Source organism: Gorilla gorilla, chromosome 5, assembly GCF_029281585.2.
Source record: "Gorilla gorilla gorilla isolate KB3781 chromosome 5, NHGRI_mGorGor1-v2.1_pri, whole genome shotgun sequence".
NCBI classification, from domain to species: Eukaryota; Metazoa; Chordata; class Mammalia; order Primates; family Hominidae; genus Gorilla; species Gorilla gorilla.
The window spans coordinates 62190001-62217725 of NC_073229.2; the positions used below are offsets into that span (position 1 = coordinate 62190001).

The 27725-nt window shown below is 39.9% G+C and overlaps 1 protein-coding gene across 1 annotated transcript in view; it reads left to right on the forward strand.

Moving 5' to 3' along the window:
• The first annotated feature begins 1990 nt into the window (after positions 1 to 1990).
• Positions 1991 to 27725, forward strand: part of CDC5L (cell division cycle 5 like) — a 58981-nt gene continuing 33246 nt past the window's right edge. The window contains exons 1-8 of the mRNA XM_019029873.3: positions 1991 to 2407; positions 4809 to 4912; positions 7019 to 7180; positions 7790 to 7917; positions 10652 to 10751; positions 18105 to 18323; positions 20629 to 20773; positions 22749 to 22937. Of these exons, the coding sequence (XP_018885418.1) occupies positions 2363 to 2407; positions 4809 to 4912; positions 7019 to 7180; positions 7790 to 7917; positions 10652 to 10751; positions 18105 to 18323; positions 20629 to 20773; positions 22749 to 22937 (1092 nt within the window). The 5' untranslated portion in view covers positions 1991 to 2362. The remainder of the gene's footprint in view (positions 2408 to 4808; positions 4913 to 7018; positions 7181 to 7789; positions 7918 to 10651; positions 10752 to 18104; positions 18324 to 20628; positions 20774 to 22748; positions 22938 to 27725) is intronic.

Genomic DNA, 27725 nt, shown 5'->3' on the forward strand with positions numbered 1-27725 from the left:
TGTGGCTACAGTGCTCTGGTTTCAGACATCCTGGAACTTCCATGATGTTGCATTTTTCTGAATTCTGAAAGGGGATATACAATCTGCATGTTCAAAGGTGAAATGAGGGACAGTTGACCAGCGCTGTTTTATCTGGATGAGTAAGTTGTACAATGCATGTCTCTAGGGGTGGAATTCACATAGTGGAGATGGTAGATCCAATTTTCTTGTAATAGAGTGTCCTCCTGTTCTCAGAACACCAGTATTTTGTGACAATTTTCCAGCAGGTGGCATAAAGTGTCTTGAGGAAGGGGCACCTTTTTCTAGTTCTCACAAAGGTAACATATGGTAAAGAGGTGGCCCTGAGTGGGAGGGAGAAGCCATCACCAACTCTTGGAATGTGAGATCTGAAAGGCCTCTGACAGAGTATTGGTCCATCTCTGGAACTGTTAGGACTCTTCCTTACAAATAATAGAAACCCAATTCCAAGTGGCTAACACAAATAGGAAACTAATAATCAGAATGCAAGGACAGGAATGCAGCTGGGACTCAGGAACATGCTGGATCCAGGTACTCTGACATGGTCAGGACTTACATCTCTCTCTTTACCTGCTTTTTTCCCTTAGTCCAAAACGTGGTGGTAGACAACTCCTGGGTGTCATGTGTTGGATGTTCAGCAGTCAGTAGAGACTGACCTCCTCTATGCTCCAGTGTTAAAATCTCGAAGACCTAGTATTTGATAGCGCAACAGGGTGACTATAGTAAAAAATAATTTAATTGTACATTTAAATTAACTAAAAGATTATAATTGGATTGTTTGTAAAACAAAGGATAAACACTTGAGATGATGGATACCCCATTTACCCTGATGTGATTATTATGTGTTGTATGCCAGTATCAAAATATCTCATGTACCCCATAAATATGTGTGTACTATGTACCCACAAAAATTAAATATAACAAATTAAATAAAAACCGCCCCATTACAGGAGAGGTCCAAATGAAAACATTTTATTTGAGTTTAACTGGCCACAGGTCCAATGGTTTCTTATCCACCACGCAGTGGGTAAACAGCTCAAGGGCGGGCTGCCCGCCAGCATAAACCTTTGAGTGGCAAACACTACCAGGGTGGCCATGGAAAATGCCCTCTTGCTGACCATAATTGCATAGAATGTGTGTAAATAAAAGCTAAAAGGAAAAAGAAAATTCTGTAGCTCTTCCAGAAGAGGCAAACGGAGAAATGAAGAAATATAAAGAGATAGGCACTATATAAATACTAAGTACTATAAATAGGGCATTTCCCAACCCACTAAATATTTTGATATTTTCCAGGGATGGAGCCAGAGATGTTCTGGAAGGATGAAGGAGACTGCATGAGTAATTGGGGTGGGGTAGCAGAGAGTTTGCCAATCCCTACCTCACTGGGTTTTAGTTATGTTTCAGTTAATCTGCCTCCTCATTTATGAGGCGGGTATTGTTAGCTCCACTTTTCAGATGAGGATACTGAGATTCAGTAAGGTTATTACCCAAACTTATGAGAAAGCCAAGATTTCACAATATTTCAACCCAACTCGACTTTGTCTAATACCAGTGCGTACCAATGGCATTATTAATCCAGACTGGGCGATGAATTAAAAACTCTGACGTGACATTTCTGCAGGTTTCTGGAACAAGCCTGGATCACCTGGGGACGGGGTGAAGTTGGCGTTGCCCTCCTTGCAGTAATAGCTGCTATTGTTTTGCAGCAGTTATTATGGATCAGATACTGTGCTGGGTCTATGATCTCATTTAGTCCTTACGACAATCCTGTGAGGCTGGCATTACTATGATCTCTATTTTACAGGTTAGGAAACTGAGCCTTAAATAAACTACTGGCTTTTCCTGAGTATTCTGTGAATAAATTCCTATTACTGAAATACTTAAAAGGGCTAGATTAATAAATTAACAAAGCCTTCTTCGGAGCAACTGTGCTGAAATTCCGTACGCGTGACGTTCCCACCCTCTGCCACTCGGTGACGTCACGATCAATCCCACCACTAAGTTCCCAGCCAAGCGCTACCGCCGCTATCTCGCGAGAGCCGTAGTTTCTTCCATTCTGTTTTGGACATGCGCGGGGCGTAAGGCGCTTTGGCCAGAGTGGTTTGATGGTTTTGTGTCAGTCTTCCTACAGCTGAGCTTCCACAAGACACTTTTTCCCTTTCAGCCACCCACGATCTCGCGAGACTTGCTATTCTGCGCCCCCTCCCACCTTGCGCTTGCGCAGATGTTCAAAGCAGAAGGTCGCGCTTGGAGGAAGTGGTGGCTTTGAGTCCGGTGGCCCAAGCGCTGTTACTACTTCTCTGAAGCTCCTCTCGGCTGCTTGCCGAGACACCCTGCCGCCAAGATGCCTCGAATTATGATCAAGGGGGGCGTATGGAGGAATACCGAGGTAAGTCTCCTTTTCCCGCCGTCCGCTGCCCTCCGCTCTCTCTAGCAGCTTGTGCGCACGCGCACGGAGGACGGGGAAGCGACGAGGAGACCCTGTGGGGTCTGCGTGGAGGGCAGCCCGGGGGCTGACCCTCGGGGCCCTTTCTGTGTGTCCGGCCCGGTGTTGTGCGAGCGCCAGTAGGACAGGGACCGTGATGTCACCACCTGTCTACTCAGCTCCAAGCTCACTTGTTAGGCCCTGAGTGAACATTTGTTGACTTGAATACGCCCCCTCCCCCCCCCCCCCCCCCCCACCCCCGGCCCCGGGAGGAACTCAGAGTTCCAACTCAGCCAGAGTTGGTCCCCCGGGGCACCATCCACTCTTAGTCCAGGCACCACGACTCTGTCTCATACTCAGAAATAAAGAAGTTGCCGTGGCCACAACTTTGTGTCTTCATTGACTTCCTTGCAGAGGGAAAGCAGTTTGAGTGCCAGGTTCAGAGAGCCCGTTTATGCCCGCATCTCTCTGGTTATCTGTTACCAGGGCATAACCTGTCTGCCATCCCGACAGATCCCAAGGTCTGTCTCTTTCTGTTACTGCCTTTGCCTGGGTAGAAGCCAGAAAGGAAAAACTGGCCTAGGATAGTCTCTGTTTCCAGAAACGTAGTGGATAGTGCCATTGGTGAGCCAAAGGGCAGTAGAGTGGGAGTGAAATAGAAATTAGATTTTAGTGCGTTTTGTGTTCAGAGTGTACCGAATTTATCAGTTTCTGGAGCACATCATGTCTTTTCATGCTCTGTGTCTTTTTTTCGTTACATTTTATGGCTTCTTTTTTTTTTTTTTTTTTTAACATCTTTTGCCTTCCTAGCGCTTGACATCTTTCTGATCATCCTTCAAACCTCGTTCGGAAACACTTCTTGGAATCTCTGTAAGAATTAGTTGCACCCCCGGTATTCTCATGGTACCTTTTTCTTCCGTTTGTTAAAACTTGCTTTGTCTTTTTGTAAGCATCACATCCTCTGTGTGGTACTGGGTAAGTTTCTTAACTTCTGAAAGCCTCAGTTTTCTACTTTTTCTAAATTGGGATAATAATACTTACCTCTCTTGAGGATTACACGAGTTAATACGTTTGGAATATTTAGATCAGAGTAGGGCACATAGTAGCCTCTGAGTAAGAGCTAGTTGCTCTTTCACCTCACCAGACAGCATGGCAAGAGGACCAGGTCTTGGTATCCTTAGAACCTAGGACAGTAACCAACATGAAGTAGGTTGCTCGACAGGTGTTTGCAGAATGAATCAAGTAGAGTAGGTATCTGCTGTATCTATTTAATTGAAAATGTGTTTAAGTGTAATTGTACTGCAACCAAGTTACAAAAAAGACAATGAAAACTGCCTCAGCTTCCACTGAGGGAACCAGACTGTTTAAATTGGAGAAGAGATGACTTCTGAGGGAGAGACAGATATAAAATCAAGTAACAGTAGGATTCCTATGCAGTGGTCAAAGCTCTGCAGTCTTTTTAAAAAGTATCTTTGATCATGGGAGATGTAGAGGATGGAGTGGGGTATCTCAAGAGGCACGTACCTCAAATCCAATGTGGGAAAAAAAGCCTAGAAGTAAAATCGCCTAAGTGCATGCATCTATGGCTCCATTAACTTTCTTGTCTTTGGCTTGGCTTGCCAGGCTTCCTTGAGGTTGGTGCATTCCACATGGCGATGGGTGCCCTGGTGAAATGGTATCTAGAGATGGGGGGAAATTGGAAGGAAAGCTGACTAGTGGGGTTGGGGTAGAAATATGTAATTCTTAGGTTAGACCTGAGATGTGGATTCTTGGGTCATAGTTGGGGTTAAGGGGCTGGAGGGGAAATGCCATGTATAAACTTGAGACAGGAGGCTTGGATTGGAGAATATATTCACCAGAGTCCCAACTTGCTTCTTGAGGCCTGGATATGTCCTCTTTGATAAGACCTTTCCCCAAGGGAAAGGTAGATGTTTCAAGGTAGATGTTCAGGAAGTGTTTTTTGAGTGAGTGTATAAATGAATGAGTTATACCTTTTTGTTGTTGTTGTGTTTTTTAGTTATCCTTTTTAAAGAGAAGGACAGCCACACGTCGAAGAATACTTTTTCTTAATTTTTGTCATAAAGTAGGGTTTCTCAGATTGGGCTGTTCCCACTCCCAATTTATTGGAGAGTGTGGTGTAAGGGTGGGTAGCTGTCTTTCTAAGGGATTTCTTCTTAATTTCTCAATTCTTGGTTGCTGTTATTATGGTTAATGAGGTTTTCATCCTTAGTCTTTTAACCTAGGGGGTGTGTATGTGCATGTTATGTGTCTCTTTCTCCAATAGCCCTATCAGAGTTAATTTAAATTTTGTCTTTTCCCACTTGGAGTTTTGTGACTGAATGTACTCTTTGGCAATTTTTTTTAGGATGAAATTCTGAAAGCAGCGGTAATGAAATATGGGAAAAATCAGTGGTCTAGGATTGCCTCATTGCTGCATAGAAAATCAGCCAAGCAATGCAAAGCCAGATGGTATGTATCAGTTTAATAAGTGGAAAACAGAAAAGGAGCTTAATTATGATGATGGAAAATGTCAACTCTGTGAACCTTATCAAAGAAAGCAGACATTGTAATATAACAAGGCATGGAGTGGGAGATGGAAGTTGGGTGTTTGACTTAGCTGTCACTTGCTTCCTGTGTGATCTTAGGCAAGCCATTTTTCTGTCCCTCTCCCCTGCCCTTGTTTTCTCCCAATTAGGGATAATAATACTTGGTCCTGACTGATAGAGATGTGAGTTGTCATCTAAATGGGTTAATGTATTTGAGAGTGCTTTGTGAAGCATACAAAGTCTACTTTCAGGGACAGATGAGCCCCAGCTTGTAAATTAATTGTGTTCTAAAAGTGCATAAGTTAGCTGTTTTAGAAATTACTTGCTCAAAGAAATAAATGATAAATAATGGCTAATTTTCTAAGTAAGCCTACAGTAGTTGAGTTTCCTCATAATACAGTTGAAATATTATATATTTTATAGTTAATATGTTATATATTATATATTAAACATATTTAATATGTTATATATTATATATTAAACATATTTAATATGTTATATATTATATATTAAACATATTTAATATGTTATATATTATATATTAAACATATTTAATATGTTATATATATTAAAACATATAAGTCAACTCTGAACCTGTGGTGTCACCTCTTTTTTATTTTTATTTTTTGGGACAGAGTCTTGCTCTGTCGCCCAGGCTGGAGTGCAGTGGCGTGATCTCGGCTCACTGCAAGCTTCACCTCCCGGGTTCACGCCATTCTTCTGCCATAGCCTCCCGAGTAGCTGGGACTACAGGCTCCTGCCACCATTCCCGGCTAATTTTTTGTATTTTTAGTAGAGACGGAGTTTCGCCGTGTTAGCCATGATGGTCTCGATCTCCTGACCTCGTGATCCATCCACCTCGGCCTCCCAGAGTGCTGGGATTACAGGCGTGAGCCACCGCACTCGGCTGATGTAACCTCTTAAATCATAGGGTAGTGGACACGTGGAGCTATTTAGGGTGTTCTTGGCATGAGTTATTTAGCACCATCCCCAAGTCATGTGGCATTAGGAAAATACTTTGGATTGTATAAGAATGACCTAATTTCCTAGGCACCTGGTTAGGGGAAAGGATCAGAATGTAGAAATTGGCCACGCGTGGTGGCTCACATCTGTAAGCCTAGCACTTCGGGAGGCCAAGGCTGGGATCACCTGAGGTCAGGAGTTTGAGACCAGCCTGGCCAACATGGTGAAAACCCCGTCTCTTCTAAAAGTACAAAAATCAGCCAGGCGTGGTGGCTACTTGGGAGGCTGAGGTGGGAGGATCGGTTGAACCCAGGAGGTGGAGGTTGCAGTGAGCTGAGATGGTGCCACTGCACTCCAGCCTGGGCGACAGAGTGAGGCTTTTTGAATGTAGAAATTGGCTGTTAAGAGGAAGATGATTTTTAGGCTGAAGAAATCGTTCTGATTTCTGTTTGTCTTAGTGGTACCAGTTCCTGCTCTCATATTTGGTAGGACTTAAGTCCTGTTTGCCTGCCTGTCATCCAGCTAAGTAGACTGGATGGAAAAGGTGGGCTGGGTGGGGAATTAGGAAAGACAGAGGGGATGTCATAGTAGTTTTACTTAAATTTTAAAACATATCAAATGAAAGGTTACGGTGAATTTAGTGAGTGTAAGTCAAATGCTTAAAGAAATAAGCCATGGTGTGAGAATCAAAGCATGAGAAAATAGTATGAAAACTGGAAACACTGTAAGAAACGTGATTTTGTATTGTCTTCCAAATATTTCAAAATTTCTAGAAAAGCGTAAATAAATAAAAACATGATAGATGAGAAAGAAGGCATATGATCATGATTCAGTGAAGTTAACCTTTTTTAACCATTACTAATCTTGCATAATTAAAATAAAATAGAATGTGATCAGATGGGGAATATTGACTGGGCTAAGTGTAACCACACAGCAAATATTCTGTTGTCAAAAAGAACAGTTTTTGTAATTGAAGGATGAGAGCACAAGTCAGTGTATCCATTGTGCAAATTGGATATTTATGCCGGGTAACTGATTAATATATAAAATGATCTATTTTTAATAGGTATGAATGGCTGGATCCAAGCATTAAGAAGACAGAATGGTCCAGAGAAGAAGAGGAAAAACTCTTGCACTTGGCCAAGTTGATGCCAACTCAGTGGAGGACCATTGCTCCAATCATTGGAAGAACAGCGGCCCAGTGCTTAGAACACTATGAATTTCTTCTGTAAGTGAGTCTTCAGAAAGAGCATAGAATATATGTATATGTTCTGAAAGAGGCTGAATAAACTTTGAGTATTTTCTGTCTTTAAACTTTTAATTATGGATGTGAGTAAACCCACAGCTAAAGCCATTGGATAATATTTTCCAAATCTCAGATGGTTGATCAAAATTATGCCTTCTGTCATATACTTCCTAAAATAATAATTTAAAAGAGTTATACAAGTCATGCATGTTCATCATAGAAAATCTGGGGAAAAAGTAGTAAAAGAGCAAATAAAAGTCACCCATAATCACACTGCTAAGAATTAACTACTGGAACATTTTGGTTCTTTGCTAATAGTTTTTTTTTTTTTTTTTTTAAATTGTATGGCTGTACTGCATTTGTGATTGGGATCTGTTTGGGTTCTATTTTAGAGTGATTGAAACCAGTCACTGAAATTAGCAAATTTTAATATCATTTCTTTCAGATGAAGTGATAGTAAAAAGGCTTTATGTTGTTAAAGCCCATCCATTGGTTTTTTTGGGGGAAAAATATCGTCAGAACTTGGAAATCTGGTAATTTTAACTCTAAATGGTACTGTAGTGTGACTAACTCCTATGGGCTTTTTTCTAGGGATAAAGCTGCCCAAAGAGACAATGAAGAGGAAACAACAGATGATCCAAGAAAACTTAAACCTGGAGAAATAGATCCAAATCCAGAAACAAAACCAGCGCGGCCTGATCCAATTGATATGGATGAGGGTAAGTGTATGCTTTGAGGAATTTATTTCTTTGGTAACTGTAAACTCCTTGGGCCTCACTCTTTTAGTTCCTTTCTGAACTCCTCTACTTTAGAATCCCTTTTTTTTTGAGACAAGGTCTTGCTCTGTTACCTAGGCTGGAATGAAATGGCACAATCATGGTTCACTGCGGTTTTGACCTCCTGGGCTTAAGCAATCCTCCCATCTCAGCCTCCTGAGTAGTTGGGACTACAGGTTTATGCCGCCATACCTGGCTAATTTTTAAATTTTTTTGTAGAGATGGGGTCTCCTTGTGTTACCCAGGCTGGTCTCAAACTCCTGGGCTTAAGCTGTCCTCCCTTTTCTGCCTGCCAAAGTGTTGAGATTATAGGTGTGAGCCACCATACCTGATCCCCAATTCTGTCAGCAGTGTTCTTATTCTAAGTATCTTTCCAAATATGTCCAGTGTTTTCTGTTATAGAGTAGTTGCTTTTTCTGAACAGCGCCCCTTCATCTTGTTTCTTCAATTCAGTTAATTAAGTTAATTAAGTGTTACGGGGTGTGGTGGTGTGTGCCTGTAGTGCTAGCTGCTAAGGAAGTTGAGGTGGGTCGATCTCTTTAGCCCAGGAGTTGGAGGCCAGTCTGGGCAACATAACCCCTTGAGCCCAGAAGTTGGAGGCCAGCCTGGGCAGCATAACGAGACCCTGTCTTTAAAACTGAGTAGTGTAATTCTACTGAGTAGATTTTTCAGAGGCTAGAGGTGAGCCCTTGAAGATCCTGTTTCTCATTCCGATTCCATGGAGAGAGACATCAAGTCAGAATATTGGACCTCAGTCCTCCTATTAATTACTTATTTGATTATAGGCAAGTTATTTATTCTGTGTGAGAAGGCAACCTGTGAGACGGTGTGGAGACTTAACAGTGATTCTGGGAGGCATTGAATCAGGAATTCCACAATAGAAAGTATATGGAATCAACCTAAGTGTCCATTAATGGGTGAATGGATAAAGAAAATGTGGACTGGGCATGGTGGCTCACGCCTGTAATCCCAGCACGTTGGGAGGCTGAGGTGGGCAGATCACTTGAGCCCAGGAGTTCAAGATCAGCCTGGCCAACATGGTGAAACCCTGCCTCTATAAAAAAATACAAAAATTAGCCAGGTGTGGTGGCGCATGCCTGTAGATGCAGCTACTGGGGAGGCTGAGGTGGGAGAATCACTTGAGCCCGGGAGGCTGAGTTTGCCATGAGCTGAGATCAAGCACTGCACTCCAGCCTGGGCAACAGAGCAGGACCCTGTCTCAAAAAAAAAAAAAAAAAGGCACACACACACACACACACACACACGAATACTATTTGGTCATAAAAATCATGTCATTTGCAGCAACATGGATGGCACTAGAAGTCATTATGTTCAGTGAAATAAGCCAGGCACAGAGAGACAAATACTGCATATTCTTCCTCATATGTGGGAGCTAAAAGCGTTGATCTCATGGAGTTAGAATAGAGTGATAGATGCCAGAGGCTGGGTATGGTGTGTGGGTGGGAGAGCGGGATTAAGAGAGGTTGGTTAATGGGTACAAACATAGATGGAAAGAAATAAGTTATAATGTTTGATAGCAGAATAGGGTGACTATAGTTAGCAACAGTGTATTACATATTTCAAAGTAGCTGGAAGAGAGGTCTGAAATAAATACTCAAGGTGATGGGTACCCCAGATATCCTGACCTGATCATTACACATTCTATGCATGTAACAAACTCTCACATGTACCCTATAAATATGTAAAGTATGATGTATCAGTTAACAGAATCAGGAATTGGATTTTCAACCCGTGTGTGCCACCTATTAGCTGTTTGACCTTAGACAAGTCATAAAATCTCTCTGAGCTTTGATTCCCTTTCTTGCGAGATGGGGAATACTAATACCTGCTTTACCTTAGCAGGGTTGTTGTGAAGCACTCAGTGAATATTTGTTAAGTTTCTAAAATGTAAAGTTTGAACATAGTGGTTCCCAAAGGCAGGCTGTGGCTAGGCTGGCTGCATCATTATCACAGGGGGAGCATTTAAAAATAGAAATATCAGGGCTTCTCCTGTATATACTGAGTCAGTACATCTGGGGTGGTGTGGGAGGCACGGGAAGAGCAGTGATCTTGGAATCTGAGTATTTTACAAGTTCCCATGTGATTTAGTTGGACAGCCTTGCATAGGAATTGTTCTAAGGCATCAATAGTGGCATGTATTATTCCATTCTATAGAGCCACGAAAAATGTATTGGATGAGAGAAATTGTTCTGAGGGGAAAAAAAAATATCTAATGATAGCTGTTCTCTCATAATTAAATAGTTTTTACCCTATTTCACAATTTGTGCTGTGCCAGTTAGTTGATGATAATGAAGGATACAATAATTGTAGCCACTGTTTAATGAATGCTTGCGAGATGCTTTACATATTTCGTTTTACTTAGCCCTTCTCAAAATCCTTGTGAAATAGGAATTGTTATTCGAATTTTATAGGGAAACCATGCTTAGGGAGGGTAAGTAAGTGACTAAGGTCACATAGCTAGCAAGTGATGGGCCTGGTTTTTAACCTAGGTTCTTTGACTTCAAAACTCAAGCTGTTTCCATTATGCTACACCATAAAATCAGTATTTTTATGTTTTTTTCTCATTTTGAGCAATAGACTGTCTCTTACGTACCTTGCTTCTAGAGTATGTAAGAACTAAGAAAATACTTAGTTTTTCTTCTTTTAATTTTTGCAGATGAACTTGAGATGCTTTCTGAAGCCAGAGCCCGCTTGGCTAATACTCAGGGAAAGAAGGCCAAGAGGAAAGCAAGAGAGAAACAGTTGGAAGAAGCAAGGTATGTGTGGATATAGGAATAAAAAGCAAAGTGTTTTTCTCACATAACAATCAACACAGAATACTTCTGTGACCAGATATGTGGTTTTTTTTTTTTTTCCCCTCTCCACCAGCAATCAGGCAATCAATTCTGCAGTGGATAGCTGGGTGTCCTCTAATTCAGTTAACTCTAATACTGTCTACCTGGAGATAGCTCCAGATCTTACAGGTTGAGGACTTAGTCCCACAAGACTGAACCCCAGTTTTGATGCTGACCCTAAACCCCAGGTTATTTTGCTTGTGTTTCTGACCAGCGAGCTGGGTTCCACCGCCCCTTCCTTGGGTTCCATTCATCTGCTAGAGGACTTACAGAACTCAGGGAAACACCCACATTTACAGAGGATATTTTAAAGGATACAAATCAACAGCCCCATGAAGAGATACACAGGGTGAAGCCTGGAAGGGTCCTGAGTGCAGGTGCTTATGTCCCATTGAAGTTGGGATATGCCACCCTCCCAGCAAGTGGGTGTGTTCTTGTTCACCTTTTTGGAAGCCCCCATGTATTTGGCTGCCCACAAGTTCTCCAGACTCTGTCCTTTTGGGTTTTTATGGAGGCTTCATTAGGCAAGATTGGTTACATCATTGGCCATTGCTTATCAACTCGACCTTCAGCCCTTCTCCCCTCCCCCTGAGGTTGGGGGGTGTGGCTGAAAGTCCCAAGCCCTCTAGTCCTGCCGTGGTCTTTCTGGTGACTGCCAGCTATCAGTCAACTCATTAACATGCAGAAAGACACTTTTCACTTGGAAGAGTCCCAGGATTTTAGGAGTTGCATTGTTGGAAACGGATGAAGACCAAATACATTATTTCACAATGTGTGCTTGTCTCCATTCATAGTTCAATAATTAGTCTAGGCATCCTTAGGACCAATAAAACTGCATGATTTATTAACCCTGTTGGGTGAATAATAATTGGAATTGTCCAGTTCCTATTTTGCTAGTATTGTTTACCTTCTTTATTTCTCTGAAACTATCTTGTATTTTTTTCCCCCAACCATTTCAGAATATTTATAGAAAACCATATTTAAAAAAAATTTAAGCTATGGCGGAGGTAATGCCCAGTTTATCCAGTATGTTGAGTGTGTTCTGTTGGCATATGAGAGCTTCATTTTTGTAGCTATTTTGGAGTCAGATGACTGTAGGACACACAAGATTATGTGTCTTTTGTATGACTGCCAATTAGTTACTTTCCTTGATTGGTATTGGGAAGGCACTGGCTGTGAAACAGGAAACTTGGCTGAACAAAGAGGGAATTAATGAGCTTAGAACCAAATTTTAGGCCCTCATAGAAATCTTTATTTAAAAAGTAAATGAATATATATTACACATTGTCTTTCACCCAGGATTTTCTTCACTTTCCCCTTTTTTCCTTTTGGTTAAGTCTATGATTGATATCAGTTCTAATAGCCCAGAAACCAAGATGATGTCACTAAAGGGCAAATCTGGACTGTGTAACAGCTTATTAGCTTCTGGGATTCAGGCCCTAGAATAACCTCCCTATCCTGTACAGTGCCCCTTGTGGCCCCCAGGTTGGCCTGCTGATTCTTCTTGACCTGATGACCAGCATTATGTTGTAATTAATGGCTTTGAAGTGCCAGATCCTGGGATGGAGGGTTTTTTAATGTCTGAGGATGCATGTTGGCAGAGCTGGCCAATTGCTAGCCTAGAATAGTTAGCTTATTTGGGGGTATTAGCTGCCGGGGACAGTAAACAGAAACCAAGAGGAGGTACTAACTTTTCCACCATTCTTGGCCACCTGTCTATTCTGTATACTCTTCAGAGTTAAGTACTGTGAGTAAGGTTGAAAAAAAATCACTTTTCCATTTTTATCCATGGTTGTAGGGGACCAAATTTTTAGAGCCCTTTAACCATGTGGATTGGGCCAGGGACACAGCAAATGCATATGTGAAAAATCTCCAAGTGTGGCTAGCATTGATTGCTTTAAATAAAATTTGCAGATTTTAATTTACCCTGTAATTTCTTGTAGGCATTCTTGTAGAATCTACACATCTTTGTAAGTTATATTCTAACAGGCTGGATTGGCCTCTATGCAAAGTGCAGCGCAGGGCTATTTGCTTTTAAATGTTAAATTACAAATCTACCTTGTAACTTAAAGCAGTTTTTTATTGATTATAAAAGTAACACATTTTTCCTTCTAGTATTGTTAATGTTCTCATTTTGGGACATAGGTAATATAATGCTATATGGCTTGGTTATATTCATTTAGCATTATTGTGTAAAGGTTTTCTAATGTGGATTGAAGTCCTTATTTCCATTATTTAAAGAATGAAATTACTTTAAAATTTGAAATATATTTTTCTAAACTTTTCTCTCTCTCAACATAGATGAGCATTTGTGTGTATATATGTACACTAACGTTTATACAAAGTTGGATCATACTGTACTGTTTTAATGAGAAGTCAGCTGTAAATCTTACTGAGATTTCCTTGTAAGTGTTGAATCATTTTTGTCATACTGCTTTTAATTTTAATTTTAATTTTTTTTAAGAGAGGGTCTTTCTCTGTTGCCTAGGCTGTAATGCAGAGTTCACTGCAGCCCTGCACACCTGGGCTCAAGCAGTCCTCTGCCTTAGCCCCCTGAGTAGCTGGATCTACAGATGCACACCACCATTCCCACCTAATTAAAATTTTTTTTGTCGAGACGGAGTCTCGCTATGTTGCCCAGGCTGGTCTTGAACTCCTGACCTCAAGCTATCCTCCTTTCTTGGCCTCCCAAAGTGCTGGGATTGCAGGTGCGAGCCACTGTGACTGGCCTGTCTTACTGGTTTTAAATCTTCTCGTCTTTGGCTTTCAACATTTTTAATATGATGTGTCTGTTTGTAGATTTCTTTTTGTTTATCTTACTTGGAGTTCATTGAGCTTACTGGATGTGTAGATTAATGTTTTTCAATAAATTTTTCAAAATTTCAGCCATTATATATCTTCAAATATTTAATTCTGCTCCTTTCACTTCTCTCCTTTTGGTACCCCTGTTCTGCTTATGTTGGTGTATTTAATAGTGCCACATATTTCTCTGAGGCTCTATTCATGTTCTTCATTCTTTTTCTCTGTTTAGATTGCATAATTGTTACTGCTCTGTTTTAAAGTTTGTTAATTCTTCTGCCAGTTAACATCTACTGTTGAGCCTCTCTAGTGAAGTTTATATTTCAGCTTTGTACTTTGTTTTTTGTTTTGTTTTTTGAGACGGAGTCTTGCTCTGTTGCCAGGCTGGAGTGCAGTGGTGCGATCTAGGCTCACTGCAAGCTCCACCTCCCGGGTTCACGCCATTTTCCTGCCTCAGCCTCCTGAGTAGCTGGGACTACAGGTGCCCGCCACCACACCCGGCTAATTTTTTGTATTTTTAGTAGAGACGGGGTTTCACCATGTTGGCCAGGATGGTCTTGATCTCTTGACCTCGTGATCTGCCCGCCTCGGCCTTCCAAAGTGCTGGGATTACAGTGTGAGCCACCACCCTGGCTACTTTATTTTTTTTTAATTAAATAAATATTTTTTTTCATTTTTGTTATTCCATTCCTTTTCTAAGTTAGCTGATCAGCTTTGTGCTTTTGAATTTGAGAATTTCCATTTGGTTCTTTTTAAGCATTTCTGTCTCTTTACTGATATTCTCTATTTGATGCAGCGTTGTTATCATACCTTCCTTTACTTCTTGGTTTCCTTTTGTTCTTGGAACATAATGGCTACTTTCAAGTTTGTTAATCTGACATCTGGTTGCACTCTCAGGCAGTTTCCGTTGCTTACATTTTTTCTAGCATATGGGTCATTCTTTCCTGTTTCTTTGCATGTCTTATAATTTTTTGTTGGAAACTAGACATTTTAGATGATATATTGTAGCAATTTTGGGTACTCCCCCAGCCTTCATTTATTATTTTCTTGTTTACTTGTTTGGCGACTGGTTTATTTTATGTTTTTGAGACGGAGTCTCGCTCTGTCACCCAGGCTGGAGTGCAGTGGCATGATCTCGGCTCACTGCAACTTCTACCTCCTGGGTTCAAGTAGTTCTCTTGCTTCAGCCTCCAGAGTAGCTGGGATTACAGGAACTCTCTACCGTGCCTGGCTAATTTTTGTATTTTTAATAGAGACAGGGTTTCCCCATGTTGGCCAGGCTGGTCTTGTGACCTCAGATGATCCACCTGCCTTGGCCTCCCAAAGTCCTGGGATTACAGACATGAGCCAGCGTGTCTGGCCAATTTTAGTCAGTCTATTCTTCCCTTACCTCCTGTGAGAAATGTGAAGCATCTGATGTTGCTCCTCACAGGGTATGCTCACAGACACCCTGGGATAGCATGGTTTGGGCAGGGCTCTCTTTGACATTCCTTTCCCTGTTTAAGTTTCACTGATTGCCAGCTGTTTGCTGCGTTGTTTTCAACAATGTCCTGGGGCATAAGTTGCACTACAAAGTGATCCAGTCAAATTTGGGCTCCTTTGAAGGGATGCTTCCTGATATCAGTGTTTGAGATTTATTCTCACCCCAGAAGGGCTCCTCCCAGCTCTTATTCCCTGTTTCTCTCTGGCAAACTAGTAGGCCTACAGATTTGGTATCTCCGTTAAGTCTGTCAAGCTTTTTCCCAACTTGCCTTTTACCAGAACTTCCACTGTTTTTGATAGTACCCTTAGGCTAGAACTTCTCTATACTCTGTTGCAATGAAGTCCTTTTGTTTGAGGAGAGATGTGGATCTCTCAGTTCTATGTCCTGCTTCTTCCCCAGGGCTCTGACAGGACATGTCTTCAAGTGACAGCCCTACTTTATTAGCTGAGTGTTTGGTGGGAAGTAGGGGATGGACAGCAGCCCAAGGTTTCCTTGGCTTGCCCTCCCCGTCCATCCGCAGCGTGGAGCCCTCATCTCATAAGCCAGGGCAAAGGCTATCAGGGCTCCAGTATTCTCAGCAGCACTGTGTCCAAAGCTAGGACTTCTGTTTGGATGGAGGAAGGAAGCCCACTTTTCAGCCACTCTTGATGGAACTTTGCCACCAGAAATACTGATGTCCTAATCCTCCTGGAATGAAAGCCCTACTACTGGGAGCTGGAGGGGAGAAGGAGTCCTGGGTTCTTGGCTGCACTTGTGTGGAGTGGAATCTCCATTTCTCTGAGCTGGGGGGAAGGAGGGAGTGGGTCTTGATTTAAATATATATATTTTTCTCTTTTTTAAATTTAATTTTATTATTATTATACTTTAAGTTTTAGGGTACATGTGCACAATGTGCAGGTTAGTTACATATGTATACATGTGCCATGCTGGTGTGCTGCACCCATTAACTCGTCATTTAGCATTAGGTATATCTCCTAAAGCTATCCCTCCCCCCTCCCCCCACCCCACAACAGTCCCCAGAGTGTGATGTTCCCCTTCCTGTGTCCATGTGTTCTCATTGTTCAATTCCCACCTATGAGTGAGAATATGCGGTGTTTGGTTTTTTGTTCTTGCGATAGTTTGCTGAGAATGATGGTTTCCAGTTTCATCCATGTCCCTACAAAGGACATGAACTCATCATTTTTTATGGCTGCATAGTATTCCATGGTGTATATGTGCCACGTTTTCTTAATCCAGTCTATCATTGTTGGACATTTGGGTTGGTTCCAAGTCTTTGCTATTGTGAATAGTGCCGCAGTAAACATACGTGTGCATGTGTCTTTATAGCAGCATGATTTATAGTCCTTTGGGTATATAGCCAGTAATGGGATGGCTGGGTCAAATGGTATTTCTAGTTCTAGATCCCTGAGGAATCGCCACACTGACTTCCACAATGGTTGAACTAGTTTACAGTCCCACCAACAGTGTAAAAGTGTTCCTATTTCTCCACATCCTCTCCAGCACCTGTTGTTTCCTGACTTTTTAATGATTTAAATATTATATTCTTGTGTTTCTTACCGAGTTAAAGTAGATTTTCTTGATTTAATGTTTATATATTTGCTGTATCTGCTTCAGATCCTCTTCAGAGACTTTAATTGGTTGTTTTTAAAATATATGTAATTTTCACCATTCTCCCTGGGTAGTGAGTTTATGGAGTTCCTCATGCTGTCATGCTGGAAGTTACCCATAGATACTGTTTTGTAACTTGTTTTCCATCTTTCATATTGTGAATAGCTTTTCTTATCACGAAATCATTACAGTTATAGCAACATAGGAAGATGCAAAGAAAAAAAGTAAAAATTAAATGGAATTCCACCCTCCAATGACTATCGTTATTAATATTTTGATGGACATCCTTCATATCTCCTCAGGCACATATTCATTGATAGATATGCATACAGTTCTTACGTGTTGCTCTGTAACATGTAAACTTTCTAACATTTTTTACACAGTGGTATGTCTTGGGCCTCTTTCCATATCAGAGTAGATTTATAGCCTTTTAAAAGTTTATGTAAATGTCTGTATAATATCTTATAAATTCATTTAATTTCTTACTGATAGTTGTTTAGATTGTATCCAGCTATCTACTATTATAAACAGTGCTTAGTGAACAGCTTTGTAATTAAGTCCTTGTTCATGGTGTAACTTATTTCCTCAGGCTAAAGGCCAAGGAGTGAAATTCCTGCTCAAAAAATATGAAAATCTTTGGACTATGAATGTGTATTTCTAACTTCTCTTTGGGAAGAGATGCGCCAATATACTTTTTCATTACCAGTGCAGCAGACTGTCCATTTTTTGCAGCCTTGCCGTTAAAACAAAACAAAAAACTGAATGGTGTTAATTAGATATGCACAAATGGTACTTGTTAATTTAATTTGTGATTCTTTAATTGTTAAATAAAACTTTTGTCATTTTAGTTACCTGCATTTTTTGCTTTGTGAATTGTTTCCTTTTGCTCTTTTTACACCCTTTGAGTGCATTAAAAAAAAAAAAAACTTTGCTTAGACTGTTTATATTTAACCATCATACTAGTTGCAAATATTTTTTCCTATTTGCCTTTTAATTTCATTTATAAATTTTCATAGTGTTACAGTTAGAAATTTTATATCTCAAAGCTATTCAATGTGCAGATGAGTGGATTAAAAGGAAAAAAAAGCTGTTGATTTTTTTCATTTGCCATTTATTTAATTTATATTTAGTAAGTACATTTCCATCCAGAGATAAGATATGTATTTACTTGTAGTTCCTTTTGGTTTTTCTTTTTGCCTTATTATGTGTATGTGTGTGTGCACCTTTAAATTAAAACTAGGATTTGTTTTGGTGAATGGTGTGAGGTAAGGATTTAAATAAATATTTCTTCCCCAAATAAATAGATACTTTTTTTTAACTGTATGGGATAATTTATCCCTGTCACATGGCAGATGATTTTCAAAGTGATTTTGCATTCTTTTCAGACGTCTTGCTGCCCTCCAAAAAAGAAGAGAACTTCGAGCAGCTGGCATAGAAATTCAGAAGAAAAGAAAAAGGAAGAGAGGAGTTGATTATAATGCCGAAATCCCATTTGAAAAAAAGCCTGCCCTTGGTTTTTATGATACTTCCGAGGAAAACTACCAAGCTCTTGACGCAGATTTCAGGAAATTAAGACAACAGGATCTTGATGGGGAGCTAAGATCGTAAGTTGCCTTTCTGATTTTGGAAATGGAAAGGAATAGTAGGAGGAGTGTTACGAAGGGCCAAGTATTATCCTTGTCAGAGCCAGATTTTTATTATTTATTACTTTTACATTTTTTAAAATCAATTTTTTTTTTGAGACAGGTTCTTGCTGTGTTGCCCAGGCTGGAGTACAGTGGCACAAACACGGCTTACTGAAGCCTTGACCTCCTGGGCTCAAGCAATCCTCCCACCTCAGCCTCCTGAGTAGCTAGGCCTTCAGGTGCACACCACCACACCTAGCTAATTTTTTTTTATTGTTTTGTAGGGTGGGATCTCCTTTTGTTGTGCAGACTGGTCTCAAACTCCTGGGCTCAAGTGATCCTTCTTAAAGTGTTGGGATTATAGGCATCAGTTACTGTGCCTGGCCTAGATTTTTATAGTACAATGTGGCCTACATATGGTTTTATTTATTTAATGGATTCATCTTTCTGAGAAAATCAGGGACTGTGGCTATCATGTTTTTAGCACAGAATGCTGTTTATGGCTCTTGAGTTGAAATACATGGCTCTTAATTGACTGTTTACTCTTTGAATCACATCTTAACTTTTATGTACATTTATGAGTAGGTTAGTTTTACTAGTGGCTGAGGAATCTGTCAAAATTGAGTCTGGTATTTTTAGCCTTAAAAAACAATTTTTTTTTTTAAGACAAGGTCTCACTCTTATCACCCAGGCTGGAGTGCAGTGGCATGATCACAGCTCACTGTATCCACCTCCCAGGCTCAAGCAGTCCTTCCACCTCAACCTCTCAAGTAGCTGGGAGTACAGATGTGTGCCACCATGACTGGCTAATTTTTTATTTTTTGTAGAGAGGTGGGTCTTGCCATGTTATCCATGCTGGCCTTGAACTCCTAGGCTCAAGCTACCCTCCCTTTGCGTTCCTCACAAAGTGTTGGGATTACAGGCATGAGTCACCACTCCCGGCCCTTTTAGTCTTTTCTAGTGAAAAATTTTACCTTGTTTTTATTAAGATGAAATTAAAAGAAAAAACTTACTGATCCTTTCGCTTGATGGGATAAATATACATTTATAAAATCTTTATGTTTTAGGGCATAGCAGATTTTCCCTATTTCTTGAGATTTTTAGTTTCTTTAAATCTCATATCTGAATATTGTAGGGAGAGTATTTTATGGTTGTCAAGGATTTTTTAAAGTTTTCTACTCCGTTGACCTTTCATTTCTGTTGACATGAATTGTTACAAAACAACAGCTATCAGCCATTGTAAAATAGGATTTTCTTAGATGTACTCCATTGTATTTATTCCTCAGATTAGGACTTTGCTTTAGGTAGGCTCTACAAATAAAGAGATTGAACAGGAAAACTATTCATTTGGAAGGAGTACTAAGTGGGGGAGGCAAGAAAGACACACAGAAGGGGAGGAGGTATTCCTGGAGCTTTGAAAGACTGCTTTGAGCCTGTCTTTAGGCTTCCTAACCATGTTTAGATGTCACTTGTCAGTATTAAGACAGCCTTTTTAAAAAAGTTGTGAATTTTAAGAATCATGACAATTTAATAACAAGTTTTAAAGGGAAATTTAAAAATTATGTTTTAATTTTATTTCTTTCATACACATTTTCCTTTTTACATACTTGTCATACTTTTTCCTATGTGCACACGTTTTTATTGAATGTATTCATAATATAGGAATAGTTTTTGTTTTGACATTATGTGGACTGTTTTGTTTATCACAATCTTCATACTTATATGTTTTAATATTTAGTACTTCAATTAGGGTACCTTATTAATAATTTTGTTGCTATTCTGAGTTTGCTTTTATCTTGAATATAGTAAGTAATGGTGTAGGGGACTACTTAATGTATATTGTTTTTACCTTTTTTTAGCTATTTTCTTTTTTTTTTTTGAGATGGAGTCTTTCTCTATTGCCCAGGCTGGAGTATAGTGGTGCGATCTCAGCTCACTGCAACCTCTGTCTCCCAGGTTCTAATGATTCTCCTGCCTCAGCCTCCCGAGTAGCTGGGATTACAGGCACGCACCACTATGCCTGGCTAATTTTTGTATTTTTAGTAGAGATGGGGTTTCGCCACGTTGGCCAGGCTGGTCTTGAACTCCTGACCTCAGGTAATCCACCCATCTTGGCCTCCCAAAGTGCTGGGCTCACAAAGGCGTGAGCCATTGTGCCTGGTCTTTTTAGTTATTTTCTTAGAAATGAGGTTGTTTGTTCAAAGGGTTTGAGTATTTATATGGATTTTAATGTTTTTGGCTATATGTAACTTAAAAATCTCTTTTCTACTTTGATCCATGACAGTGAAAAAGAAGGAAGAGATAGAAAAAAAGACAAACAACATTTGAAAAGGAAAAAAGAATCTGATTTACCATCAGCTATTCTTCAAACTAGTGGTGTTTCTGAATTTACTAAAAAGAGAAGCAAACTAGTACTTCCTGCCCCTCAGGTAATCTGATAAAAGCAAATTTTTCACTATGTGAATTTATATGCTTATATCATTTATTCAGCAAATGTTTGAAGGCCTGTGTACCAGGTTGGTGCTGGATGCTCTTAAGAAATTCACAGTTTAATGGGTGAGACACACATAAAAACAAGTAATTGTGGGCTGGCTGTGGTGGCCTACACCTGTTATTTCAGCACTTTGGGAGACCAGGACGGGCGGATCACCTGAGGTCAGGAGTTCAAGACAGAAGGAGTTCCTGCCCAGCGTGGTGAAACCCTGTCTCTACTGAAAATACAAAAATTAGGCGGGATGGTGGCACACACCTGTAATCGCAGCTACTCGGGAGGCTGAGGCAGGAGAATCACTGGAACCCGGGAGGTGGAGGTTGCAGTGAGCCAAGATGGTGCCACTGCACTCCAGCTTGGGTGACAGAGTGAGACTCTGTCTCAAAAAACAACAACAACAACAACAACAAAAACCAAAAAAAAAACCCCACAAGTAATTGTGATATAGTATGATAAGATAGCTTCAGCTTCTCTTTATAAATTATTGTATCAGATCTTAAACTGCTCATATGATGGTTTGGTAAGTAATTATCACCTCTTAACATTTTGTCAACAGGGTAGGGCTTTAGGCTTCTTTTTGTAGCTGATGAGGGTAAAGGTGTGGTTTGGCTTTGTGGACTTTAAGCTGCCTTCTCCCAGGGAATGTTTTGTTGTGTTATACTTCTCTTTTTTGAGACAACAGTTGTGAAAGTCAATGTGGGAGTTGTGGAGAAAAGCGATACAAACATTCTTTCATTCAGCTTATTACAGGCTGTATTCTTTTGACTTACTATAGTTGGTCAGAAACATGGGACCTTAGGGTAACCTTTTTTTTTTTTTGAGACGGAGTCTCGCTCTGTCGCCAGGCTGGAGTACCGTGGTGCCATCTAGGCTCACTGCAACCTCCGCCTTCCGCGTTCAAGCGATTCTCCTGCCTCAGCCTTCCAAATAGCTGGAACTGTAGGCGTGCGCCACCACGCCCCGCTAATTTTTGTATATTTACGACAGACAGGGTTTCACCATGTTGGCCAGGATGGTCTCGATTTCTTGACTTCGTGAGCTACCATCTACCCACCTCGGCCTCCCAAAGTGCTGGGATTATAGGCATGAGCCACCGTGCCCAGCTAACCCTTTTTTTTTTCTGTTTTGAGTAGTACAGCTTTGTAGAATTGGACAGATTTAATGGTGCAGAAGAAAGGACTTAGGAGACCAGAAGAACTCTTTTCCCACATGAGCACATTGGCTGCATCAACACAAGATTCTTGGGCATAAACGAGTTTTGTCATATCCTGACATTCCTAGTGGGGATATTTATTAAATTGAAATTTTGTCTTTAATTTTTTTCTTAGTACACCTTAGGATATTTATTTTGGTAAAATTACTAACACAACTTTAGATTTTCTTAGGGATCTTGTGGCTCACTGGACTCTTTCTGTGTGATATTTTAATTGGTTTTCAGTCTTCCTCCTCCAATTTTGTATAAATACTGCTATTTTACATTCTTGGTACGTTGATATGTTGATTTGAAAGAATTTCAGTTTAGAGATACAGCCTTTGTAGCTTGATTCTACATCATATGTGAATTTTCCCTCACATTCTGTAGGGAAGGCTTTCTAAAGCTATATTATGGAAACTTTCAAAGCCACAAAAAAGATGAGTACTACTGTGAACTCGTGATATTAATCACACAGCTTCAGCAATTCATTTTTCTGGAATATGGAAATTTAAAGCTGTGTCAGCTCTCAGTTAAAATGTTGGGTTTTTTTTTTTTTTCAATAGAGACAGTTTTGCTGTGTTGCCCAGGTAGGTCCCGAACTCCTGGGCTCAAACAGTTTGCCCTCCTCGGCCTCCCAGAGTGTTGGGATTACAAGTGTGAGCCACTGTGCCTGGCCTCAGTTAAAATGTTGCTTACTATGATAATTGTGTCCTTTTAGATTTCAGATGCAGAACTCCAGGAAGTTGTAAAAGTAGGCCAAGCGAGTGAAATTGCACGTCAAACTGCCGAGGAATCTGGCATAACAAATTCTGCTTCCAGTACACTTTTGTCTGAGTACAATGTCACCAACAACAGCGTTGCTCTTAGAACACCACGAACGCCAGCTTCCCAGGACAGAATTCTGCAGGTAACGTGTCACGTAGTAGAATGAGCCTTTTACTTTGTTTATTGTCCTTAGAAGTATCATGCAGGAGAACTAAGCGATTTGGTTGTGTTTCTTTTAGTGTAAATCGTTTGAAACTGAGTCCTGAATACATAGACCTTGCAATATTTCTGTAGTAGAGAAGCTAAATAGATTCAGCAATCAGGTAGTTTTATTTTCACATTTATTAAAATTTGTAATTTTTTGAAGCCAGCCCTTCTACCTTCATTAGTCTTTTGTACCTGTCAGTAAAGCATAGTTTTGTAAAATTTCACATTGCCTACCAATCCTAGAGAGAAAGAAATACTTCCTTGCATTTCTGTACTTAGCTTCACATAGTGTGCCCACAGTTCTACTTTCTTCCCTCTCTCTAACACGTGGGGTAGACACAGCTTTGTGTGTTCCCAGGGTGTCTGTATACCAGAGAATATCCAAACCTACAGTACAAAACATAGTTGGGTCTTTTGGTACACTTACATCTCATTTCCTCATCTCTAATAGTGAGGAATATAATTTTAAGGCTTTGATTCGAGGCAAACAGTTGTGTAAGGCTTAGCAAGAAAAACACTTGTGCCCCTCATCCATAGAGGTGCCTGTTACAACTCTTTGTTTTACTTACCGCTAAAAGATCTTTGTTACTCATTGACCATTTTCAGTTTTAGGCATTATCTGTTGTTTTTCCACATAGAATTTGACATTTGGCTTTCACACCCTCTGTGTCCGTCATGCATACATTTTCTATTCCCCTATTGTCTGTTATAATTTGGTTAGCTTTATATTCTTGGTTTATCTTATGACTCTGTAAATCCTATTCATTGCTAAACCATGAATTACCTTATAATTTGTGTAAGTTATACAAATATGTAATATTCGTACATATAGTATGTAATCCATAGCATACCATTGTACTTTGTGGTATAGTATTTTGTTTTTCTTGGAGCTAATACTTGTTTTATTCAGTTGCTAAGTTTTTTGACTAAGCAGTAATTCAACTCTAGACTACGCTGGCTGTGTCTGTTTTCTCTAACCTGTGCTGACTTTAGATAGTCTCATCTTTTTGAAGAAATCTTTCTTAGAACTTCCGAATGTTCTTGCCTAGACTGATTATTCTTCAGGGCTTGTTTATAGCTTGTTCTTTTGATTTCCCTTCACTGTCACCCTAGAGAGTCCCTTGGATCCCCTCTTTCCAGGCTCCCATGTCTTTGGCTTTCTTGGTTTACTCCCTTGTTCAATGAAGAATATCATTCAGTAGCTTTCAGAGAAAGGGTTCATAGGAGGTAGAATTTTTTTTATTAGTTTTTTTTCATTGATAAGGAAAAATTTTATCTATTTATGGTGTACAGTATGATGTTTTGATATATGTATACCTTATGGAATGGCTAAGTCAAGCTGTTTAACGTGTGCATTACTTCACATATTTATCATTTTTTTGTGGTAAGAACACTTAAAATCTACCCTTAGCAATGTTCAAATGTACAGTGTACTGTTATTCACTATAATCACTGTAGTGTATAATATCTTGAACTTATTTCTCCTGTCTTACTGAAATTTTGTGTCCTTTGACAGATATCTCCCTGGTTCCCTGACCCCTCAGCCTCTAGTAACCACCATTTTACTCTTTTTCTGTGAGTTTGACTTTTTTTAGATCCCACAAATAAGTAAAATCATGGGGAATTTGTCTTTCTGTATCTGGCTTACTTGATGTAATGTCCTTCAGTTTCATCCATGTTGTCACAAATGACAGGATTTCTTTTTTAAGGCTGAATAGTATTTTATTGTGTTTATGTATCACATATTTTTAAATTCATGTCTCCACTGGTGGACCCTTAGGTTGTTTTCAGAGGTAGAATTTTTCAAGATCTTGCATATCTGTAAATTACTAATCTACCCTCTTGGTTGATAGTATAACTGGGTATAGAATCCCAGATTGCAGTGGTTTTTGTTCACAGTGTTGAAGGTAGCACTGCAAGGTCTTCTGGCTTCCACTGTTGCTCTTGAGACTTCCTATACTGTTGAGTTTGTTAAAAGTAAACCTCGTTTTTTCTTTTCTTGAAGCTTACATTATCTTACATGATTTATGATGCATGTTTCTTGGTGAAGGTCTTTTTCAACCACTGTGGATCTTTTCATTCCAGAGACTCATGGCCTTCAATTTTGTAAAATTATTTTGAATTAAAATTGTTTTTCTCCCTTTCATTGATCTCTTTATGAACCTCCAGGTTTTCTATTAATTCCTCTGCAGTTTTCTATCTTATTGATTTTGATTTATTTATAGGAGGTTTTCTCAATTTTATCTTTATTCAGTTTTTAATTTACTATCGTATATGTAATGTTTAAGAGCTTTTTAAAATTTTGTTCAGTATTTTTTTTACCATCTCTTATTTCATGAGTATCTTATTTCTCTGAGGCTGTTAATGATGGTTTTGTTTTTATAAGCTTTCTTTTCCTTGCATAGTTTCTAAGTTTTTTGTTTTGTTTCCTTTCTGTCTTTCCTTATGGGTATTTCCTCAAATGTCCGGTGCTCTTTGCCTGTGTCTGGAAGTGGGTGGGGGGCAATCACAAGCTGATTGGAAGCTCCTTAGGTGTGGGTAGGGCTCCTTGACTCCTGGCTTCCCTGGAGGCTGATCTGGCTGGGATATTTCACTGGGAGAGTTCTTGATGTCAGTGTTAGTTCTTTTGGGTCAGTGTTAGTTGTTTTTGCTTAGGTTAGTCATATTCCTCAGAGAAGTAATTTCCAGTCTCCTATCTACAGGGTATAAAGTTGGCCAGTCTCTGGGAACCTAGTTGGGGAAAAAGGCTGGATGTCTCCAATCTAAAATAAAAACTTCTGCTTCATTTCTCTATTTTCATAGTGATAATTTTGCTCTTAACTCTTCCTGGTATTCTCTGGTTTAGAAATCTTTTTTGTACTCTCTTCAGAGAGTAAAGCCCCTCTGTTTTTTGTAAATCCTGTGAGAGACAGAGAGAGAGAGAGAGAGAGAGAGAGAGAGAGTGTGTGTGTGTGTGTGTGTGACTAAAAATCCTATAGACTTTGTTTTTTATTATCACTCTTTTTCTTCTCATTTTATATTGTTTCGTGAAAGTTTACAAAATTATGGCACACTAGTTATTAGCCAGCTCAAGGCTTTGAGGAGGTCTGAACATAGGGTTTCTCAAGTAAATAAGTAAAATATCTAGCATATCAGAAGCTTTAAAAACGATAATGTGATCTTGCATTTATTTCCTTGGATTCTGAACACAAGTAAGGAATGTGTTTCAGGGTGTTCAAGGCCAGGTAAAGTGTCAGATAAGCCTGTTCGGGCAGACTGGGAAAGAGAAAACCTAACCACTCACAGAGGAAATATGGAGGGACCTAAACAGTCCAGAATACAGACAGGAATCCACTTAAACTGTATAGACCTGTTAATAACAGGGGGCAATAATGGCTATAGGTATTGTAAGAATCCCACTAGCCATCTTCTCCTGGTGGCCCTGAAGTGATGGAGACGCTTCTGATAGAGGCTCTGTCAGTGTTACATGGCTTAGTATTGCTCGTGCATGTGCAGCACTTATCCAGCCCTTTCATTAAAATACAGAGCATGCTTTCCTGGTTCTGTCACTTCATCCACGCCTCAGCCTTTCAGATGTCTCCACTTCTGTGACAAATAGGAATAACCTGTCCCACACTTTTTTTTTTTTTCAGACGGGGTCTCACTCCCATTACCCAGGCTGGAGTGCAGTGGCATGATCACGGCCACTGTGCCCAGCCAGTTTTTTTTACTTTTAGTAGAGACAGGGTTTCGCCATATTGCCCCAGGCTGGTCTCGAATTCCTGGGTTCAAGTGATCTGCCCGCCTTGGCCTCTCAGAGTGCTGGGGATTACAGGCATGAACCACTGCACCTGACCCCCCACTTTTTTCAGTGGTGCTGTTTGAAGAAGTTTGCAAGTGTGAATATTCACACTTGAAATTAAAAAAAATAGTTTTTTTTTAATTTTGGGAAAAAATTACATTATAGGACAATATAAGGGACATTTAATGGAACTCCTTTCATGGTTTTTAAACAGTTTTATTGAGATATCATTCTTACAGAATTCACCCATTTTTACTGTATTTACCGAGTTATATAACCATCACCACAGTCAATTTTAGAATAATTTCATCATCCAGAAAGAAAACCCATACCCATTAGCAGTCATTCCCCATTCCCCTCAAACCTGCCAAGTTTTTAGGCACCCATTAATCTACTTTGTGTCTCTATAGAGTTCCCTATTCTGCACATATATGTAAATGAAATCATATAATATATGATGTTTTGTGACTGGCTTTTTTCACTTTGCATAATATCGTCAAGGTTCATACATATTGTAGCTTATATCAGTACTTTATTCCTTTTTGTCATTGCATATTATTCCATTGTATGAATATACCATGTTTTGTTTATCCACTTATCAGCTGATAGACACTTGAGTTGTTTCTACCTTTTGACTGTTAGGAATAATGCTACTTTGAACAGATGTTTGTGTGGACATGTTTTTTTCCTTACTCTTGCATATATACCTAGGAGTGGAATTACTGGGTCCTATGGTGACTATGTTTAACTTTATGAGGAACTGCCAGACTGTTTTCCAAAGTCGCTGCACCATTTTATTTGTTTATTTTTGAGACACGGTCTTGCTCTGTTGCCCAGGCTGGAGTGCAGTGGTGCAATCATGGCTCACTGAAGCCTTGACCTCTTGGGCTCAAGCGATCCTCCCAACTTGGCCTCCCGAGTAGCTGGTACTACAGGCATGCA